We start from the raw sequence: 24,436 nt of genomic DNA, 5'->3' as shown, positions 1-24,436 counted from the left end.
AACTTTAGATGTTGCGGACACATCTGCTAGCGTTAGCTGTAGCGAGCTAACTAGCCCAGCATGTAGTAGTCCTAAGCGGCCTACAAGCTACGGTGTACCGGTTGAGACGCATAATAGATTTAGCTCTTTAGCTAGTCCTACACCCCAGTCTACCGGGCACCACACCTTAGTCATAGGGGACTCCATCACCCGAAACATAAAGCTTAGCAAACCAGCCACAATTAAGTGCATCCCGGGGGCCCGAGCACCTGACATAGAGGCTAATCTTAGGGAGCTAACTCGCAACAGGCCTAGTAAACACGTACGACAGGCTAATCGCACCACTAGTTATGCGAATATAGTTGTACACGTTGGCTCCAATGACACTAGAATGAGACAGTCAGAGATTACAAAGAGAAACATAGCCAGGACTTGTGATCTCGCTAGAAAGATGTCCAGGCATCGAGTAATTGTCTCTGGCCCCCTGCCTGCGAGAGGCAATGATGAGAGATATAGCAGATTAGTCTCGCTTAACAAGTGGCTGGCTAGCTTCTGTAGACAACAGGGACTAACGTTTATTGATAATTGGCCCTCTTTCTGGGGCAAACCAGGCTTGCTGATGAGGGACGGCCTTCACCCTAACCAGGAAGGCGCCATCATCCTGTCTAAGAATATAGACTACTGTTTAAGTCACATTTGACTAACTACACTAGGGCAAGCCCGGTCACAGGCAATTACAGAGCCTGCTAGTCCGGGTGAGGAGTCAGTTAAGCTAGAACTAGCCAGCGCCAGGCTGGATAATTCCTGTACGCATAGCAATTTTCTTAGAATAACACACAACTCACATAATGTGTTTTCTGTTGTGAATGTGTCCGGGGTAGATATGCATTCTACTGAGGTGGCAAATCATGATGCGTTTAGTCGATCGCAGCATCAAGCAAACAATCTGAAAATTCCCGTCGTATCAATTCCTAGATATGGTCGAAACTATTTAAAGTGCACTACGTATAATAAACGCAACATTATTAATATTTCTACTACGGATAATTTAAACAAAAACTCGTCAAAACAGCCCAATACTTATAATATGGGCTTTTTAAACATAAGATCATTGTCTCCCAAAACGTTATTAGTTAATGAGGTCATTAGAGACAACAATCTTAACGTCATTGGTCTTAGCGAAACCTGGCTCAAACCAGACGAATTTTTTGCGCTAAATGAGGCATCTCCTCCTAACTATACGAATGCGCATATTGCCCGTCCCCTTAAAAGGGGTGGGGGGGTCGCATTAATATACAATGAAAACTTTAACCTTACCCCTAACCTAAATAATAAATACAAATCGTTTGAGGTGCTTACTATGAGGTCTGTCGCACCGCTGCCTCTCGATATGGCTGTTATCTACCGCCCCCCAGGGCCCTACTCGGACTTTATTAATGAATTCTCAGAGTTCGTTGCTGATCTAGTGACGCACGCAGACAATATAATCATAATGGGGGACTTTAATATCCATATGAATACCCCATCGGACCCTCAGTGCGTGGCGCTCCAGACTATAATTGATAGCTGTGGTCTTACACAAATAATAAATGAACCTACGCATCGCAACGGCAATACGATAGATCTAGTGCTGGTCAGGGGTGTCACCACCTCCAAAGTTATGGTACTCCCGTATACTAAAGTAATGTCCGATCATTACCTTATAAAATTCGAAGTTCTGACTCATTGTCAACAAACTAATAATAATAATAACTGCTATAGCAGCCGCAACATTAATGCCGCCACAACGATGACTCTTGCTGACCTACTGCCTTCGGTAATGGCACCATTCCCAAATTATGTCGGCTCTATTGATAACCTCACTAACAACTTTGACAATGCCCTGCGCAAAACCATTGATAGTATAGCACCGCTAAAACAAAAAAGGGCCCCTAAAAGGCGCACCCCATGGTTTACAGAGGAAACCAGAGCTCATAAATTATCATGTAGAAAGTTGGAACGCAAATGGCGCGCGACCAAGCTTGAGGTTTTCCATCAAGCATGGAGTGATAGTTTAATATCGTATAAACGCATGCTTACCTTAGCTAAAGCTAAATATTACTCAAATCTCATCCGCCTCAACAAAAACGACCCTAAATTTTTGTTTAGTACAGTAGCATCGCTAACCCAACAAGGGACTCCTCCCAATAGCTCCACCCACTCGGCAGATGACTTTATGAATTTCTTTAATAAGAAAATTGAACTCATTAAAAAGGAGATTAAAGACAACGCATCCCAGCTACAACTGGGTTCTATGAACACAGATACAACTGTATCTACGACGGATACTGCAATACAAAATAGTCTCTCTCTTTTTGATGAAATAACATTAGAGGAACTATTACAGCGTGTAAGTGGGATAAAACAAACAACATGTTTACTTGACCCACTTCCTGGGAAACTTATCAAGGAGCTTTTTGTATTATTAGGTCCATCAGTGCTAAATATTATAAACTTATCACTTTCCTCTGGCACTGTTCCCCTAGCATTCAAGAAAGCGGTTATTCATCCTCTGCTCAAAAGACCTAACCTTGATCCTGACCTCATGGTAAACTACCGACCGGTGTCCCACCTTCCCTTTATCTCGAAAATCCTCGAAAAAATTGTCGCACAGCAGCTAAATGAACACTTAGTGTCTAACAATCTCTGTGAACCTTTTCAATCCGGTTTCAGGGCAAATCACTCTACGGAGACAGCCCTCGCAAAAATGACTAATGATCTACTGCTGACGATGGATTCTGATGCGTCATCTATGTTGCTGCTTCTTGATCTTAGCGCTGCTTTCGATACCGTCGATCATAATATTTTATTAGAGCGTATCAAAACACGTATTGGTATGTCAGACTTAGCCTTGTCGTGGTTTAACTCTTATCTTACTGACAGGATGCAATGCGTCTCCCATAATAATGTGACCTCTGACTATGTTAAGGTAACGTGCGGAGTTCCTCAGGGTTCGGTTCTTGGCCCTGCACTCTTTAGTATTTACATGCTGCCGCTAGGCGACATCATACGCAAATACGGTGTTAGCTTTCATTGCTATGCTGATGACACCCAACTCTACATGCCCCTAAGGCTGACCAACACGCCGGATTGTAGTCAGCTGGAGGCGTGTCTTAATGAAATTAAACATTGGATGTCCGCTAACTTCTTGCAACTCAACGCCAAGAAAACGGAAATGCTGATTATCGGTCCTGCTAAACACCGACATTTATTTAATAATACCACCTTAACATTTGACAACCAAACAATTACACAAGGCGAATCAGTAAAGAATCTGGGTATTATCTTCGACCCAACTCTCTCGTTTGAATCACACATTAAGAGTGTTACTAAAACGGCCTTCTTTCATCTCCGTAATATCGCTAAAATTCGTTCTATTTTATCCACTAGCGACGCTGAGATCATTATTCATGCGTTCGTTACGTCTCGTCTCGACTACTGTAACGTATTATTTTCGGGTCTCCCTATGTCTAGCATTAAAAAATTACAGTTGGTACAAAATGCGGCTGCTAGACTTTTGACAAGAACAAGAAAGTTTGATCATATTACGCCTATACTGGCTCACCTGCACTGGCTTCCTGTGCACTTAAGAAGTGACTTTAAGGTTTTACTACTTACGTATAAAATACTACACGGTCTAGCTCCGTCCTATCTTGTCGATTGTATTGTACCATATGTCCCGGCAAGAAATCTGCGTTCAAAGAACTCCGGCTTATTAGTGATTCCCAGAGCCCAAAAAAAGTCTGCGGGCTATAGAGCGTTTTCTATTCGGGCTCCAGTACTATGGAATGCCCTCCCGGTAACAATTAGAGATGCTACCTCAGTAGAAGCATTTAAGTCCCATCTTAAAACTCATTTGTATACTCTAGCCTTTAAATAGCCCCCCTGTTGGACCAGTTGATCTGCCGTTTCTTTTCTTTTCTCCTCTGCTCCCCTTTTCCTTGAGGGGGCGGGGGCACAGGTCCGGTGGCCATGGATGAAGTGCTGGCTGTCCAGAGTCGGGACCCGGGGTGGACCGCTCGCCTGTGCATCGGCTGGGAACATCTCTACGCTGATGACCCGTCTCCGCTCGGGATGGTGTCCTGCTGGCCCCACTATGGACTGGACTCTTACTATTATGTTGGATCCACTATGGACTGGACTCTCACAATATTATGTCAGACCCACTCGACATCCATTGCTTTCGGTCTCCCCTAGAGGGGGGGGGTTACCCACATATGCGGTCCTCTCCAAGGTTTCTCATAGTCATTCACATCGACGTCCCACTGGGGTGAGTTTTTCCTTGCCCGTATGTGGGCTTTGTACCGAGGATGTCGTTGTGGCTTGTGCAGCCCTTTGAGACACTTGTGATTTAGGGCTATATAAATAAAGATTGATTGATTGATTGATTGATTGATTATTCAAGGATAAACACAAAATAGACAAAATTATACATGACAAGCAGAAATGGCATCATTGAACTAGGGCTGGGGGATATGGCCTTTTTTAATATTGCGATATTTTAAGGCCATATTGCGATACACAATATATATCTCGATATTTTGCCTTAGCCTTGAATGAACACTTGATGCATATAATCACAGCAGTATGATGATTCTATGTGTTTTGATTGATTGATTGAGACTTTTATTAGTAGGTTGCACAGTGAAGTACATATTCCGTACAATTGACCACTAAATGGCAACACCCCAATAAGTTTTTCAACTTGTTTAAGTCGGGGTCCACTTAAATTGATTCATGATACAGATATATACTATCAGATATATACTATCATCATAATACAGTCATCACACAAGATAATCACATTGAATTCTTTACATTATTTATAATCCAGGGTGTGGAGGGGGGCGCCGGATGTAAGTGTCAAAAAGACAGCCAAAAGAGTTTGATATGAGAATAAATCTAAAGTTAAAATATAGGGTAGAAATGCACCCATTTGCAGGAAATGTAGTCTTGATTTTCCAAATGTTCTTTCAAGGCTTGCATGTCTACATTAAAACATTCTTCTTCATACTGCATTAATATATGCTACTTTTAAACTTTCATGCAGAGAAGGAAATCACAACTAAAAAAATCACTAATTTTTTCATACGGTGTTGATGTGGAAATTTTTGCCTCGGCATTTTGATGGTGTGGACGTGTGGCACCGAATGGAGATAAGCGTCTCGACAGACGTCACAATATTTGAACAATGATGACGAAAACTGTTGTCTCTGTCGTGTCTGTGTGTCGAAAATTGTTATGCGCTTATTTTTTTATTTGATTTTGTGTGTGGCATAGATTTGCCGTGCGCAGAGGACGCTTGAGCAGGCGTGCACCTTAGCGGCTGCGCTAGCATCACAGCTAACGTTAGCCATGCCGCTACCTCGCTCTCTGCTCGGGGAGGGCGTATACGTATGTGACGTATGACGTGACAGTATGTGACGTATGACATGACAGTATGTGACGTATGACGTGACAGTATGTGACGTGTGTAAGAAGGTGCGCTCGCTGTCTGTGAGAGGGAGACACAGGAAAGAGTGAGAAGAGCCTGTCGTGTAATGCCAGCAGCTAAAAGCAACTGCGTGAGAATTGTGGATGTGTTGAAGGTGTGCTGGAAAATGCGGAACGGAAATGACGGAACAGCAGAAAAGTGGAATGTATTATTTAAATAGGTGCGTTGGAAAACACGGAGTTTCTTTTTAAACTGGATCTGGATCGGCATTTTCCCATGCCTTGCCGATACGCAATTTTTGGCAAATATCGGCAGCTGATCCGATCCAAATATCGGATCGGGACATCCCTAATTTGTATTGAACCGTTTCGGTACGGGGATTCCGGTTCGGTTCGGAGGTGTACCGAACGAGTTTCCACACGGACATATTAAGTAGCGTAACGCACGTTGTGTAAACAATGCACACCAAGGCACAACACACGGCATGCTAGCAGCTAACGTGCTACGATAGACTGACCATACGTCCTCTTTTCACCGGACATGTCCTATTTTGCAGAGCTGTCAGGGCGAAGTTTCTTAAATGCCTCAAATGTCCGGCATTTTGAGTTAGGGTTGCGTGTATTTTTAATGTACGTTCAGGGTTAAGAAGGGGTTAAAAACAAAACAAATTGTGCGTGCAGCAGCATTGGTGAGGGAGGGGCAGAGACAGAGAGAGAGAGAGATGTAACCCGAGTGACAAAACCCCATTTAAATATCCTTTCTATTTATTTTTCGTCGTCTAAGCTGTTCTTGCGTGCGTCATTACGTCACGCGGTCACGTGACTTAACGCGGCTGTCAGACGAGCATAAAACCCGGAAGTCGGCTGCTACCGGTGAGAGCGAGAGGGACACACTGTGAGGTTGCTGCAGGTATGTGACTCGGTTTTACGCTTTAATTATTAAATCAGCCTTCTAAACTGAAATGTAATGATGTCGAACTGTAGGAGCCGACTACCGGAGCCGTGGGTCGTCCGCGGGAGTGTTTGAGAGTGATTTATCTGCGGAATTGGTGAGTTGCATTTACTTATATGCCCGGTTTCTCTGAATATAGTTAACCCAATGAATGAAATGTTATCACTGTCAACAATTGTCTGATTGTTCTTGGGTTGTTTTACTAGCTTTGATGGTTATCAGTGCTATGCATCCAAGGCACTTTATGAAGCAGTCCAGTCAACCACTGTGTCTGCTAGCACTCTATTTGTGGATGCAGTGTTTACATTTTGATACCTTTTTAGAGAAATGAATATTTTGATATAACAATTATTATATTTATTCTAATTGGATTTATGAATTGTTTATTGTACAATATTAAGGAATATACTTTGCTATTTGAATACAGTAGTATTATTTAGTATTTGAATGTATTTTTTGTGTGCGCACTGGAAACTTGACTGGTCCTGCCCTTTTATACAGGCCAGGTTGGATGGCGAGCTTAGAGCCCTTAACTAGAGTCTGAAGCTTTATCCCTGGAACCGAACCACCTGAACTGAATCCACCCAACCGAACCCCGGGCTGGTAGGAGGCTTCTCAGCAGCCGCCCTCTGTTTTTCCTTCTTTTTGCCAAAACGCAACAAATTCATTGCGGTCCTCCTGAACCTTCACTAAAACCCCTCTGGACACTGCCACCACAGCGTGGACTTAGCAGGGCCTGTTTAATGAACTATGAATTTGTGTTGCGCTCATACCATCGTTGGTAAAAAAACAAGGACTAAATCACGTATACTGATATTGTAAATAACTGAACGTTGTGTGAATTGATGTATATGTGAATGGCCATTTGAATTTACATGTTTAATGTTGTTTGTTATTTTTCCTATTATTCTTTAATATAATTTGGTACCACTTAAACATAAATCCTGTGTTCAGTCTTTATTACTCTCCATTCCTAGAGCTGAGTTTAGTTTCTTCTGATCTAGCCCAGATATATCATTCACTATTTTACTTAGTACTTGTACAGTGCTTTATTAGAGTAACATACAGGTTACAGAGAGTTATGATAAACGCGCATGTGTCGCCAGGCTCTGCTTTTTATCCATAGATTTATCACATTTAATGTTTTATTATCTATAGCAGGGGTGTCAAAAGTGGGCCCCGGAGGCCATTTGTGGCCCACAGCTAATGTTTTAAAGGCCCACGGCACATTCTACACATACTATTAAAATAAACAAAAACATAACACAAGTGAAATAAAAAAGCTTAAAGGTTAAATGTAATTTAGAAAAAGTTGCAATGTTGACTAATAAAACAAAGCTGTTTTTTTTTCTTTCAAACTGTCATTGCTCAAAACATAATATTGAATGAAAATCAATGTTATTACGAATTATTGACATATCCAAGGTTCCCATTACTTCACATCAAATATTCCACTAAGGCCCAACAAAGTCTTTTTTTTTTTTGAGGAAACTAAAATGCGCAAACATTCCGCAGAAATCAATGGTAAATTTTTACAACAGTGCCATCAGCAGTGTCCTCACTTACGGCTTTTTAGTGTGGTTTGCTAGCCGCACTTAAACGAACCAACAGGCCCTCCAGCGAGTGGTTAAAGCGGCGGGGAAAATTACAAGGATGATACTCCCAGAGATGAGTGCCATGTACACAACTCGCTGCCTAAAGCGAGTACACAACATCCTGAAGGACAGATACCACCCAGCACATGGCCTCTTCAACCTGCTACCCTCTGGAAGGAGGTATAGATCGATTCGCGCCAGGACCACCAGAATGTCTCACAGTCTGTATCCCCAGGCTGTGAGACTGCTAAATGAACAGCCTGCCCCTTTGCTGCCCCGGACCATCTTATTACCATAATAGTACCATAATAATGTGACCTCGGACTATGTTAAGGTAACGTGCGGAGTTCCTCAGGGTTCGGTTCTTGGCCCTGCAGTTTTTAGTATTTACATGCTGCCGCTAGGCGACATCATACGCAAATACGGTGTTAGCTTTCATTGTTATGCTGATGACAGCCAACTCTACATGCCCCTAAAGCTGACCAACACGCCGGATTGTAGTCAGCTGGAGGCGTGTCTTAATGAAATTAAACAATGGATGTCCGCTAACTTCTTGCAACTCAACGCCAAGAAAACGGAAATGCTGATTATCGTTCCTGCTAAACACCGACATTTATTTAATAATACCACCTTAACATTTGACAACCGCACAATTACACAAGGCGAATCAGTAAAGAATCTGGGTATTATCTTCCACCCAACTCTCTCGTTTGAATCACACATTAAGAGTGTTACTAAAACGGCCTTCTTTCATCTCCGTAATATCGCTAAAATTCGTTCTATTTTATCCACTAGCGACGCTGAGATCATTATTCATGCGTTCGTTACGTCTCGTCTCGACTACTGTAACGTATTATTTTCGGGTCTCCCTATGTCTAGCATTAAAAGATTACAATTGGTACAAAATGCGGCTGCTAGACTTTTGACAAGAACAAGAAAGTTTGATCATATTACGCCTATACTGTATATACCTTTATATACTTATAAACATACCTATACTGGCTCACCTGCACTGGCTTCCTGTGCACTTAAGATGTGACTTTAAGGTTTTACTACTTACGTATAAAATACTACGCGGTCTAGCTCCGTCCTATCTTGTCGATTGTATTGTACCATATGTCCCGGCAAGAAATCTGCGTTCAAAGAACTCCGGCTTATTAGTGATTCCCAGAGCCCAAAAAAAGTCTGCGGGCTATAGAGCGTTTTCTATTGGGGCTCCAGTACTATGGAATGCCCTCCCGGTAACAATTAGAGATGCTACCTCAGTAGAAACATTGAAGTCCCATCTTAAAACTCATTTGTATACTCTAGCCTTTAAATAGACCCCCCTTTTAGACCAGTTGATCTGACATTTCTTTTCTTTTCTCCTCTGCCCCCCTCTTCCTTGTGGAGGGGGCGGGGGGGGCACAGGTCTGGTGGCCATGGATGAAGTGCTGGCTGTCCAGAGTCGGGACCCGGGGTGACCCGTCTACGCTCGGGATGGTCTCCTGCTGGCCCCACTATGGACTGGACTCTTACTATTATGTTGGATCCACTATGGACTGGACTCTCACAATATTATGTCAGACCCACTCGACATCCATTGCATTCAGTCTCCCCTAGAGGGGGGGGGGGGGTTACCCACATATGCGGTCCTCTCCAAGGTTTCCCATAGTCATTCACATCGACGTCCCACTGGGGTGAGTTTTTGCTTGCCCTTATGTGGGCTTTGTACCGAAGATGTCGTTGTGGCTTGTGCAGCCCTTTGAGACACTTGTGATTTAGGGCTATATAAATAAACATTGATTGATTGATTGATTATTACCTCACTCTTCACCACCTCAATAATTGTGTTCTGGACATTGCATTGCTGCAACATCAACGTAACACCCATCAGACATCTGACTCTTCCCACTCCCACACCCCTCTAGTCGCCATCTTCTTGACAATGCTAAACTGTAAACTATGGTCAACCTGCACTTCAATGCAGTTTCTATGCCGCTCGTCGAAGCCCAAACAAAATCTCGTTGACATATATGACTTAAGTGTTATTATGACAATGACAATAAAGGAATTGATTGATTAAGAAAAATATTTTTGGTGGAAGATTTTGCAAATTTGGTAAATAAATAACCCAAAAATGTATATTTTGTTCTTTTCTTACTGAACCGAAAATGATTGAACCATGACCTCTAAACCGAGGTATGTACCGAACTGAAATTTTTGTGTACCGTTACACCCTGAGCGCTTACTGTGCCGCCGGCCACTTACCGCTGCCGCTGTCGGAGTCGTCGCTGTCGTTGCCCTCTTCTCTGATCTTGCCCTCGGCCTTCATGCGCTCCAGGTAGGCGTCGTGTTTGTCCTCGTCAGAGTCGCTGTACTCGTTGATGTTGCCCTTCATCCCCTGTAAGCACACTGCAGTCACAACTACTCCCACTATCACAATCCTCTCAGAGATCCACCACCATGGCAAACTGTGCCCCGACTGGAAAAACAGACACGTTAATCACAATTTCCCCATTCTCAATTGTTTGTTTTGATTCTTAAAAACTGTGATTTGAATTCGCTGCCAAGGGAAGGACAAGCGGTTGAAAATGGATGAGTGGAAGTTTGAAAAGAGTGAATATCTAATTTGTGTTTACAAAAATAAATACGAAGTCGTTTTTTCCAACTTAAAGGGGACATATGATGAATGTAGTCTTTTCTGACTTATAAATGTTACAATGTTGAATAGTCGTGTTAAACTCATAAAGTTCATGCATTTGGCCGTGAGCTCGCACACAGTTTTGGATGCCTCTGTAAGCGGGGTTTTGCAGTCTGGCGATGTTGCGACGTCAGAGCGAGGTGGACGTATTTATTTAGACCAGGGGTGCCCACACTTTTTCTACAGGCGAGCTACTTTTCAATTGACTAAGTGGAGGGGATCTACCTCATTCATACAGGGTTTCCCGCGGCGCTTTGTTGTTAAGTACATAACTCCACATGTGTTCATTCATAGTTTTGATGTGACAATCTACAATGTAAATAGTCATGAAAATAAAGAAAACGCATTGAATGAGAAGGTGTGTCCAAACTTTTGACCTGTACTGTGTGTATATGTGTGCCTTTGTGTTGTTGTGTTACTGCACAGCAAAAGCTCCAACCCGCCCAGTCCACAGTCAGCATGATGCAAACACACACAAAGTTACCCATCACACACCGGCTCCCACACACCAACGCACTCATAGCCCAGCTACCAAAGTTAGTCTTGAATCACTCCTTGATTTTGTTTCCAATGCAACACAAATCTTATCCTAAAAACCCAACCAAAATGTTACAATCAAGAACTCGGGAGTTAGCAGTTCAGGCACCACGCCATGCGAGCACGCCAATCACAAGACGACCATACGCACCTTCTTCTACAAGGGTACGGGCACACGCACACACACGCACACACACACACACACACACACACACACACACACACACACACACACACACACACACACACACACACACACACACACACACACACACACACACACACACACACACACACACACACACACACACACACACACACACACACACACACACACACACACACACACACACACACACACACACACACACACACACACACACACACACACACACACACAAATACAGAAGGGCAACATGTTGTCAATGAGTGGGATGGAATTCTGTTGAAAGAAACAACAACAAAAAAACCGCCTGGGCTGACACATGAGCCCTGTGTTACCTCTTTAAAGCCTCTGTTCTTGATGTTAAGCTTCTTGGCGTTGACAAAGTCAAACAGTTTGCCGTACTCTTCTCTGAAAGGGGAGAGAGACAAAACGAGTGAAAACTTTGCAGGAATTAGCCAAAATGTATGCACACTGGCATGGAAACCGGAGTTGAGAAAGCGTCCATTGCCAAAAAAAAGAGCGACTTGACTTGCATTACCGTATTTTCCGGACCATAGGGCGCACACTGCAAAAACTGAAATTTTAAGTACCGTAAAACGAAATATCTCAAATAAGGGTAATATTTGCTTATTTTCTGTCTGATAAGATACTTCTTCTCACTAAGCAGATTTTATGTTAGAGTGTTTTACTTGTTTTAAGGGCTTTGGTCCTAAATGATCTTAGTAAAATAATATTACTATTATTATTAGCCTTTATTTAACCAGGTAAAATCCCATTGAGATCAAAGATCTCTTTTCCAAGGGAGACCTGGCCAAGAGGGCAGCAGCAAGGTTACATTGAAAACAGTAAACAAATTCATAAAACATCACATTTACATTAAAACTTGCTCACATGACACATGTGCATACAGACAAGGTAAACTGCAGTCCTTCCACAGAAGCTTTAAACTCATTCAACGTAACTAGGGTTTGAAGTTTAATATTCGATTGTAGGTTATTCCAAGCCTTCGGTGCTGAAAACCTAATTAATGTAACGTTAGTAAATGTTAGTAATGTAACCTATTACAGCGTGTTGCTGAGATTTGATGACCTATATTGAGTAAAACATGCTTGAAACTAGAATATCAACTGATGCAAAGCTGTGTCATCAACACTCACAAGTATAAAACTACTTTTTTAAAGTACCGTATTTTTCGGACTATAAGTCACAGTTTTTTTCATAGTTTGGTCGGGGGTGCGACTTATACTCAGGAGCGACTTATGTGTGAAATGATTAACACATTAGCGTAAAATATCAAATAATATTATTGATCTCATTCACGTAAGAGACTAGACGTATAAGATTTCATGGGATTTAGCGATTAGGAGTGACAGATTGTTTGGTAAACGCATTTTCGGCCAGCGCGACTTATACTCTGGTGCGACTTATACTCCGAAAAATACGGTATATTGAGTAAAACACGCTTGAAATTAGAATATCAAGTGTTGCAAAGCTGTGTCATCAACACTCACAAGTATAAAACTACTTTTTTAAAGTAATCATTTCTTATTTCAAGCATGAAAAAAAAAAATCATGACTTTGACACAATTGTGTCTCATAATTAAAACAAATGACAGCCAAATGGACTTTGCTGTTTTATTTTCAATGAAACAATATAAAATACATACTCAAAGTAGTACAGTTGTTATTAGTGACAATATACCGGTACTTATTTTAAAAGGTATTTTTGGGTTCATTGAGGTTAGCTAATTTTACTTGTTTTGGAAAGTCTTGACAAGCCAAATTTTCTTGTTCTATTGGCAGATAATTTTGCTTAGTTCAAATAAAATACCCCAAATTTTTTCTTTTCTTGTTTTTGAACACTGAGTTTTTGCAGTGCACTGCCGATGAGCGGGTATAGTCAGGTCTATTTTCATACAAAAGGCGCACCGGATTATAGGGCGCTTTAAAGGGGTCATATTATGATACATTTTTTCTACATTTAAACGACTTTCTAACATGTAATGGTGGTTCTTTGGTCAAAATGTTGCATAGATGATGTTTTACACATCATCTTCAAGTCGCTTTCTGACAGTCGCTTTTGTGGGCGGTCTTATTTACGTGCCTCCACTTGGACAGCGTCTTCTCCCCGTCATCTTTGTTGTAGCGGTGTAGCGTGCAAGGACGGGAGTGGAAGAAGTGTCAAAAGATGGCGCTAACTGTTTTAATGACATTCAGACTTTACTTCAATCAATAACGGAGCAGCATCTCCTCATCCGCCGGAAATGTGTCCCGTGAAAAACCGTCCGACCGGAACTCTCTAATAACTAAAGTTCCTTGGGTGAATAATGTAAACTCACTACACCGGTATGTTTTAGCACTTTCATGGTGAGTTTACTGACAGATATAAGTAAGAACTTTACACTACTTTATATTAGAAATGGCAACAGCGGAGGATGAATGTCCCACAACAAGAAGATAAAGAAAAAGAAGAAGCTTATTATCTACGGGTCAGCACGAACTACAAAGGCGGACACGCAAAAATTTTCAGGACTTATGCAGATCCCAAATACAGATCAGCAGGTACCAGAAGGTAAGAAAAGTTGCTTTTGCATAAAATTGTGAATCAAAACGCCAGATAATATGTCTTAACTTATACACACACCACACAGTACAATCCATCAAGCGGTGCGGTTTCATAGCTTACCAAAGTCCTACTAAAACATTTTGATAGATTTTTGAGCGCCGTGTGTAATGTTCTATATTTTCAATGGAACATATACAATTTTGGTGTTGTTTACTTGAGTCATATTGCAGTCTACATGTATCTATCCCATTGGTTGAGTTTTTCCTTGCCCTGATGTGGGATCTGAGCCGAGGATGTCGTTGTGGCTTGTGCAGCCCTTTGAGACACTTGTGATTTAGGGCTATATAAGTACCGGTAAACATTGATTGGTCGATCTCTTATGTGTGACTGCCATCATATTGCAGTCTACACATATATCTAATGTGTGACTGCCATCTACTGGTCACACTTATCATTACACCATGTACCAAATAAAATTGCTTCGAGAGCGGTAAGCACAACCAAAATTATGCCGTACATTAGGCGCACCGTCGAGTTTTGAGAAAATTAAAGGATTTTAAGTGCGCCTTATAGTCCGGAAAATAGGGTACCGTATTTTCCGCACTATAAGGCGCACCGGATTATTAGCCGCACCTTCAATGAATGGCATATTTCAAAACTTTGTCCACCTATAAGCCGCCCCGGACTATAAGCCGCGCCTACGCAGCGCTAAAGGGAATGTCAAAAAAACAGTCAGATAGGTCAGTCAAACTTTAATAATATATTAAAAACCAGCGTTCTAACAACTCTGTCCCAAAATGTACGCAAATGTGCAATCACAAACATAGTAAAATTCAAAATAGTGTAGAGCAATAGCAACATAATGTTGCTCGAACGTTAATGTCACAACACACAAAATAAACATAGCGCTCACTTTCTGAAGTTATTCTTCATTCGTAAATCCTTCGAATTCTTCGTCTTCGGTGTCCGAATTGAAAAGTTGGGCAAATGTGGGATCCAAAATGGCCGGTTCCGTCTCGTCGAAGTCATCGGAGTCAGTGTCACTGTTGTCCAGCAGTTCTGGGAATCCTGCCTTCCGGAAAGCTCGGACCACAGTTGTGACCGAAATATCTGCCCAGGCATTTACGATCCACTGGCAAATGTTGGCGTATGTCGTCCGGCGCTGTCTGCCTGTCTTAGTGAAGGTGTGTTCGCCTTCGGTCATCCATTGTTCCCACGCCGTTCGCAGTCGTGATTTGAATGCCCTGTTGACACCAATATCCAGCGGTTGGAGTTCTTTGGTTAATCCACCCGGAATGACGGCGAGTGTTGTATTTGTGTGCTTCACTTGTTTTTTGACACCATCTGTGATGTGGGCGCGCATAGAGTCGTATATCAACATGGACGGAGCTGTGTGAAAAAAGCCACCCGGCCTCTTCGCGTAAACTTCCCTTAACCACTCGCTCATCTTTTCTTCATCCATCCATCCCTTCGAGTTAGCTTTTATGATGACGCCGGCTGGAAAGGTCTCTTTTGGCAAGGTCTTCCTTTTGAATATCACCATGGGTGGAAGTTTCAGGCCATTAGCATGGCAAGCTAGAACCACAGTGAAGGACGACTTCTCATTCCCTGTGGTGCGAATATTCACCGTACGTGCTCCCGTTATATCAACAGTGCGGTTCACAGGAATATCAAAAGTCAGTGGAACCTCGTCCATGTTGATAATGTGCTCTGGTCGGATCTTTTTTTCAGCTATCTTGTTTTTACAATATGCACGGAAAGTAGCCAGCTTTTCTTTAAAGTCGTTAGGCAGTTGCTGTGAAATAGTGGTCCGTGTGCGGATGGAGAGATTGCGTCTTTTCATGAACCGGAAACACCAAGAAGCACCACCTTTAAAATCATCCAGGTGAAGTTCGCTTGCTAGCTTTGTTGCCTTCATTCGAATAGTGATGGTGCTGACACTTCTGCTTGCTGCTCTCTGCTCAACAACCCACTGTTCGAGTTTGTCCTCCAACAGTTGCCATCTTGCTTTGTTCCCTCGGAAACTCTGTTTTGTCTTCTTTACCTGGCGCAGGTCATCTTCTTGCTTCCTCCACCTACGCACCATTGATTCATTTATGTTATATTCTCTTGCTGCTGCTCTATTTCCGTGTTCTTCGGCATGACTTATTGCCTTAAGTTTAAATTCTGCGTTATACGCGTGTCGCTTAGTAGGAGCCATTTTGTAGTCTGGTCTTTACAGATGTAAACACACAAAGGAAATGAAACGAAAATCTGCGCGCTTCTTCTTCTTCCGGGGGCGGGTGGTTGCTTACAGTAGAAGAAGAAGCGCTTCCTGTTCTATGGGGGCGGGTGCTTACCTTGGCGGTTGCTTGCGTAGAAGAAGAAGCGCTTCCTGTTCTACCGGGAAAAAAGATGGCGGCTGTTTACCTAAGTTGCGAGATCGAAACTTTATGAAAATGAATCTTAATATTTATCCATATATAAAGCGCACCGGGTTAAAAGCCGCACTGTCAGCTTTTGAGTAAATTTTTGGTTTTTAGGTGCGGCTAATGGTGCGGAAAATACGGTACTTCCAGACTGACATGACATGGTCACCTCTCAATGCTGCTGAAGGTGTACTGGTTCCCCTGCTTGGACTCGATCTCAAAGTCGAAGGAGCGAGTGGTGGTGGTGCCTCGGGCGAAGTTGACGCAGGAGATCTCCTCAAAGCGCAGGTGCACGGGGGGCTTGTGGACGTAGATGAAGCCCCTCTCCAGAGGATAGAGAAGGCCGGAAGACGCTTTGTAGGAGCAGGTGATGCACTGACCACCTGAGTGGCTGAGTGGGAAGATGTGCAAAGGCGAGGTTATATACTTGTAAAAAGAAGCAATGTGAATGTGTGATCGTGTGCTCGCGGCGTACCCCTGGAAGTTTCCGGGTACTGTGATCTTTCTGTTGACCAGGGCCTTCATCACCCGGCTGACCATCTCATAGAGCGAGCCTGACATGTCCTTACTGAGTTTGCCTTCAAAGCGGCGCTCCACTTCGTCTCTGTTGGACACAGAAAACAAACGGTCAGTAAGTACAGTACAGGCCAAAAGTTTGGACACACCATCTCCTCATTCAATCCATTTTCTTTATTTTCATGACTATTTACATTGTAGATTGTGACTGAAGGCATCGAAACTATGACACCTGTGAAGTGAAAACCCATTCAGGTGACTACCTCTCGAAGCTCATCGAGAGAATGCCAAGAGTGTGCAAAACAGTAATCAGAGCAAAGGGAGGCTATTTTGAAGAAACTAGAATACAAAACATGTTTTCAGTTATTCCCCTTTTTTTGTTGTGTTCATTCATAGTTTTGATGCCTTCAGTGACAATCTACAATGTAAATAGTCATGAAAATAAAGAAAACGCATTGAATGAGAAGGTGAGTCCAAACTTTTGGCCTGTACTGTAAGTACCGTATTTTTTCGGAGTATAAGTCGCACCGGCCGAAAATGCATAATAAAGAAGGAAAAAAAAACACATATATAAGTCGCACTGGAGTATAAGTCGCATTTTTGGGGCAAATTTATTTGATAAAAGCCAACAGCAAGAATAGACATTTGAAAGGCAATTTAAAATAAATAAAGAATAGTGAACAACAGGCTGAATAAGTGTACGTTATATGAGGCATAAATAACCAACTGGTATGTTAACGTAACATATTATGGTAAGAGTCATTCAAATAACTATAACATATAGAACATGCTATACGTTTACCAAACAATCTGTCACTCCTAATTGCTAAATCCCATGAAATCTTATACGTCTAGTCCAGGGGTCGGCAACCTTTACCAGTCAAAGAGCCATTTTGACCAGTTTCACAAATTAAAGATAACAATGGGAGCCACAATTTGTTTTTGAAATTTTAAATGAAATAATGCATAAGATGGTTTTTTTTGCTTTGTGCTATGTATAAACCAGGGGTCTCAGACACGCTGCCTATACCTTAATATGGAATTTGAATGCTGGTGCGGCACGCGGGTTTTATATAAATGATAAATGGGTTGTACTTGTATAGCGCTTTTCTACCTTCAAGGTACTCAAAGCACTTTGACACTACTTCCACATTTACCCATTCACACACACATTCACACACTGATGGCGGGAGCTGCCATGCAAGGCGCTAACCAGCAGCCATCAGGAGCAAGGGTGAAGTGTCTTGCTCAGGACACAACGGACATGACGAGGTTGGTACTAGGTGGGGATTGAACCAGGGACCCTCGGGTTGCGCACGGCCACTCTACCACTGCGCCACGCAATGACGCTTGTCAGCGTCGTGCGTGCCGTGATGGTACAGCATATAGCGCCCACTACAACCAGCGTGCCTGATCAGCCACATGTTGTATGAGGCTTCCGCTTGCTCACGTAAGTGACAGCAAGGCATACTTGCTCAACAACCACACAGGTTACACTGACGGTGGCGGTATAAAAAAAAAGAAGACTTTAACACTCTTACTAATAATGCGCCACACTGTGAACCCACACCAAACAAGAATGACAAACACATTTCGGGAGAACATCTGCACCGTAACACAACATAAACACAACAGGACAAATACCCAGAATCCCATGCAGCCCTAACTCTTCCGGGCTACATTATACACCCCCGCCCACCTCAACCAACGCACAGAGGGGGGGTTGATGCGTGAGGGAGCAGGGTTGGGGTGGGGCGGGGTTTGGTGGTAGGAGGGGTGTATAATGTAGCCCGGAAGAGTCAGGGCTGCATGGGATTCTGGGTATTTGTGTTTATGTTGTTAAGTAAGCTGCTGAGCCGCATCAGAGTGATCAAAGAGCCGCATGCGGCTCCGGAGCCGCGGGTTACCGACCCCTGGTCTAGTCTCTTACGTGAATGAGATAAATAATATTATTTGATATTTTAGTATTTAGTATTTTGAGTATAAGTCGCACCCCCGGCTATACTATGAAAAAAACTGCGACTTATAGTCCGAAAAATACGGTAAGTACATTTTATTTATAAAGCGCTTTTCACAGATACAATCACACAGAGCTGTACAAAACATAGGTGAATTAAAACAACAATTAAATAAAAAGAACAGGAGCAACATCATAAAAAGGATACAAAATGTATTAAACATTATAGTTAAAAGGTGCATTAACTAAAAGCTTGACTAAAAAAGGAAGTCTTCAAATGTTTCCTAAAGTGTCAACACAGTCAAGATCAGGGAGAGTCTGGGAGCTATAGCCTGGAGTGCCAGGTTTCAAAATGTTTTTTTGGGATCTTTAGGAGACCCTGGCCTGAAGACCCTGAAGAGTATGGGCATAACAAGTCAGCAAGAACTTTGCTTCCCCCTAGTGGACACAGGAATTTTTTTCTTTTAAACACATTTTTCAAATCAGCACTTCAAAATCATCATTTAAATAGGACTGTCAAATTTAACAAGTGATTAATCTCAAAATAATCATCGCATTAATTATGTATCAACGCACAATCACCCAATTTTCTTTTGACCACACATGCGGATGCTTACCTCAAAGGAAGCCTGGATTGTTTTGAGCAAATAAATTACGTGTACTTAGTAAAACATAAAAATAAATATTTCTTGTTTGACAATAAAATTGCATTTATGTCAAAATATCATGGTAGTTAAATTATTTCAAACTTGTATTTACCCAGGAATATCCCATTGAGATTAAGAATCTCTTTTACAAGGTATTCCTGCCACACATTCTTGCCCAAAGACACAAAGGCAGTGACTAGGATGGTGGAAGCTAGACTCGTAGCAAAAACCCTCAAGTTTCTGGGAGACCGCGCCGCCCCAAAGTAGTATTTTATTTACAAAATAGTATTCAAAAGTGTGATTAATCTGATAAAAAAAATTACATTTGACAGCACTACTTTCAATACAAACTGACCTAGACTTTTTAGTGCTTAAATGTTTTTGCTTTAAGTTTGTTACATGTTTTCAATTTGGCTTACATATCCTGTTTTTATAATTGTATTTTCCTAAACCTATACACCACTTTGGGGCTGCTTGAGCTGTTTCACACAGGCTTTATAAATACACCTTGATGTGGTTTATTATTGTAGTCGTAGATTAAATCCTAACGGGGCACAATATATCTGCAGCACATAAACTCACTCGCTCATGTTGAGAGATAGCTCGATGGTCTCTTCTTTGGAGAAGAGCAGAATCAGGAAGTGGTAGCGCGTCTGGCCTTGCTTGATGGGAGGATCCAGACTGATCTACACCAAAGGACAAGAAACCAAATGTGAGCAATCGCGTATATCAATATATCGCCCAGCCCTAGGTCAACATATATCAAATAAAAACTAAATAAGATAAGGCTCAGAATGGTTTCTTAACAAAGCCTTTCTACATATAAAGTGCTTTTTTTGATTGATTGATTGAGACTTTTATTAGTAGATTGCACAGTACAGTACATATTCCCTACAACTGACCACTAAATGGTAACACCCCAATAAGTTTTTCAACTTGTTTAAATCAGGGTTCACGTTAATCAACATTAAACTGCCTTAAGTTGTTGCTCAGATTAAATAAAATGACAAAACTTTTCTTCTACATATAAAAAGTGCAACATTAAACAGTTTCAAGTCAACTCAGCCTCAGAATAACTATTCTCCCCCCCAGCCTTTAACCCTGGTGACTTTCACTCAATCTTCATGTTTTTTGCCAGAAAAATCAGTTTATCTACATTGTCTGCAGAAAGAAGAAGTGGGTCAAAATCTAGTTTTTAATTCAATATGGTCTTAAATCTGCAGCTATAAAAACACCAACGGCATTTGTTAGTGATTTAGCCCTGTCTGACTCGCCGAGGAGAGGCTGCTTGAATGCGGTGTTTGCACGACGCTCGTCTTTCTCTCCTTTGAAGCGATGTTCACGTGGGGGTGGTGACGCTTCAAATGGGTTAGCAGGTTTGACGTGTTGGCAGAAGCATACCCTACCGCTGCTGAACAATGTCGGCAAACCGCTTTTGCTTTGTTGTTGTAGTTGTCGCTGCTAGCATGCCGTGTGTTGTGCCTCGGTGTGCATTGTTTACACAACGTGCGATACGCTACTTAATATGTCCGTGTGGAAACTCGTTCGGTTGAACTGAACCGGAACACCTGTACTGAAACGGTTCAATACAAATACACGTACGGCGTCACAATGTAAACAAATGCCATGGATGGATCTACACATAACATTCACTGTAAGCATATCTAGTCAATACTACTATGATTACATCAATATTTTTTACTGTCACACAATCTTTTTTCCTTTTTTTAAAATGTATATGATGTTTATAAACTCCCTGGATACATGACTTAAATTATGACCAATGTATGATCCTGTAACTACTTGGTATCCGATCGATACCTAAATTTGTGGTATCATCCAAAACTAATGTTAAGTATCAAAACAAGAGAAGAGTAAGTGATTATTACATTTTAACAGAAGTGTAGATAGAACATGTTGAAACAGCAAATAAGCAGATATTAACAGTAAATTAACAAGTATATTAATAATCAATTTGTACAGCTTGTTCTTTATAATGTAGACAAACTAATAGGTGTATAAATGACACAATATGTTACTGCATACGTCAGCAGACTAATTAGGACATACTTGCCAACCTTGAGACCTCCAATTTCAGGAGGTGGGGGGTGGGGGGCGTGGTCGGGGGTGGGGCGGGGGCGTGGTTGGGGGCATGGTTAAGATATATATATATAAGAAATACTTGACTTTCAGTGAATTCTAGCTATATATATATATATATATATATATATATATATATATATATATATTTTATTATATATATATATATATATATATATATATATATATATATATATATATATATAATAAATACTTGAATTTCAGTGTTCATTTATTTACACTTATACACACACACACAACACTCATCTACTCATTGTTGAGTTAAGGGTTGAATTGTCCATCCTTGTTCTATTCTCTGTCACTATTTCAGAACACACACATTATACAAATATACATTATAAAATCAATAAGAAAACGGGAGCTCTAATTTGGGAGTCTGAATTAGGATCAGAAGTTCCTATATAAACACTGCGCACTCACGTCGCCATTTTGTATTGATTACTGCAGCTGTGCACTGGATTCATTCACAAATACAAACTACAATTCACAAACACTTTAGAGTTAGGCTCCACCATCAGAATGTGTACTTAAACTTATAAAGATCACATGGATATTATTCAGTGAGTTGATTCACCAAAACTAACCTGTTATACAGGAGGAAAAAGCACACAGGACGTTTCAATTGTTCACAGACTGGTCTCGCTCATAAGAATGACCAGACACTTCCGGTTTGCAGGTGATAGCATTCAATTGGGAAGAAACACCCTACTGCCCCCTACTGACCAATGTGAATACTGATAAATGTGTAATGACAGCTCCAAAAACAAATTCAAACCACAAAATAAAATAAATAAAATAAAAATGTGACACATTATGGGTGGGTCACATATGCATGTACAGTAGATGGCAGTATTGTCCTGTTTAAAAGTGTCACAACATTGCTGTTTACGGCAGACGAACTGCTTTACGGTAGACGAAAACTTGACTGCTGTTGTTGTGTGTTGTTACCACGCTGGGAGGACGTTAATGAAACTGCCTAACAATAAACCCACATAAGAAACCAAGAACTCGCCCTCGATCATTCTACAGTTATAACATGATTGGGCAGGCACGCCTATATTGTGGGAAAGCGGACGTGAAAACAGGCTGTCAACACGTCACTCAGGTCCGCATGGAGCTGGAGGGGGCGTGGCCTCCAGCTCCGCCTGAATTTAGGGAGATTTTCGGGAGAAAATTTGTCCCGAGAGGTTTTCGGGAGAGGCGCTGAATTTCGGGAGTCTCCCGGAAAATCCGGGAGGGTTGGCAAGTATGAATTAGGAGTCTTTGTTTGTTTACTTACTACTAAAAGACAAGTTGTCTAGTATGTTCACTATTTTATTTAAGGACTAAATTGCAATAATAAACATATGTTTCATGTACCCTAAGATTTTTTGTTCAAATAAAGCTAATAATGAAATGTTTTTGTGGTGCCCTTTATTTAGAAGTATCAAAATACATTTTGGTACCAGTACCAACATATTGGTATCGGGACAACCCTAGAGCACACTTACATGAAGGAGAATGTATTTTCAAAACTGTTTTTTTACATTATAATTGGGGTTTACATCAACAGTATCTTTATAATAATGTAATTTTAAAAGGAAACACCTCAAATCGAGGGCTTTTCTCAGCATTTTTTAAGGAGCGCTTAATTACACATTGAAAACATTTTCTTTTAAAGCGCTTGACAGCACCTGAATTTCTACACACCCTAAGATTTTGTGTGAAAATAAAGCCAATAATGCCATTTTTTGTGTTCCCCTTTAGTTTGAAAAGTATTTGGTACCGGTACCAAAATATTGGTATGGAGACAACCCTAGAGCAAACGTGTAGTAACACTAGGGATGTCCCGATCCGATATTTGGATCGGATCGGCTGCCGATATTTGCCAAAAATTGCGTATCGGCAAGGCATGGGAAAATGCCGATCCAGATCCAATTTAAAAAAAAAACTCCGATCCATGTTTTCCAACGCACCGATTTAAATAATACATTCCACTTTTCTGCTGCTCCGTAATTTCCGTTCCGCATTTTCCAGCACACCTTCAACACATCCAAAGGTCTGTGAATTCTCACGCAGTTGCTTTTAGCTGCTGGCATTACACGACAGGCTCTTCTCACTCTTTCCTGTGCCTCCCTCTCACAGACAGCAAGTGCACCTACTTACACACGTCACATACTGTCACGTCATACGTCACATACTGTCACGTCATACGTCACATACTGTCACGTCATACGTCACATACTGTCACGTCATACGTCACATACTGTCACGTCATACGTCACATACGTATAAGTCCTCCCCGAGCAGAGAGGTAGCAGCATGGCTAACGTTAGCTGTGATGCTAGCGCAGCCGTGAGAGCAACGCTCCCTCTAAGGTGCTCGCCTGTGCAATTGCGCACTGTTTAAGCGTCCTCTGCGCATAGCAAATCTATGCCACGCACAAAATCAAATAAAAAAATAAGCGCATAACAATTTTCGACACACGGACACGACAGAGAAAACAGTTTTCGTCATCATTGTTCAAATATTGTGACGTCTGTCGAGACGCTTATCTCCATTCGGTGCCACACGTCCACACCATCAAAATGCAGAGGCAAAAATTTCCAGATCAACACCGTATGAAAAAATTCGTGATTTTTTTTTGTTGTGATTTCCTTCTCTGCATGAAAGTTTAAAAGTAGCATATATTAATGCAGTATGAAGAAGAATGTTTTAATGTAGACATGCAAGCCTTGAAAGAAAATTTTGAAAATCAAGACTACATTTCCTGCAAATGGGTGCATTTCTACCCTATATTTTAACTTTAGATTTATTCTCATATCAAACTCTTTTGGCTGTCTTTTTGACACTTACAT

At 41.5% G+C, this 24,436-nt stretch overlaps 1 protein-coding gene across 1 annotated transcript in view; it reads right to left on the bottom strand.

Annotated features, from left to right (window-relative positions):
- Positions 1-24,436, bottom strand: part of ssrp1a (structure specific recognition protein 1a) — a 54,979-nt gene that overhangs the window by 7,853 nt on the left and 22,690 nt on the right. Inside the window, exons 8-12 of the mRNA XM_061930362.2 lie at positions 20,061-20,164; positions 16,834-16,962; positions 16,528-16,749; positions 11,720-11,792; positions 10,249-10,381 (exon numbers count right to left, since the gene is read on the bottom strand). Of these exons, the coding sequence (XP_061786346.1) occupies positions 10,249-10,381; positions 11,720-11,792; positions 16,528-16,749; positions 16,834-16,962; positions 20,061-20,164 (661 nt within the window). The remainder of the gene's footprint in view (positions 1-10,248; positions 10,382-11,719; positions 11,793-16,527; positions 16,750-16,833; positions 16,963-20,060; positions 20,165-24,436) is intronic.

This window comes from Nerophis lumbriciformis, linkage group LG36 (genome assembly GCF_033978685.3).
Source record: "Nerophis lumbriciformis linkage group LG36, RoL_Nlum_v2.1, whole genome shotgun sequence".
Classification (NCBI taxonomy): domain Eukaryota; kingdom Metazoa; phylum Chordata; class Actinopteri; order Syngnathiformes; family Syngnathidae; genus Nerophis; species Nerophis lumbriciformis.
This window is presented reverse-complemented; position numbering and strand designations above follow the sequence as displayed.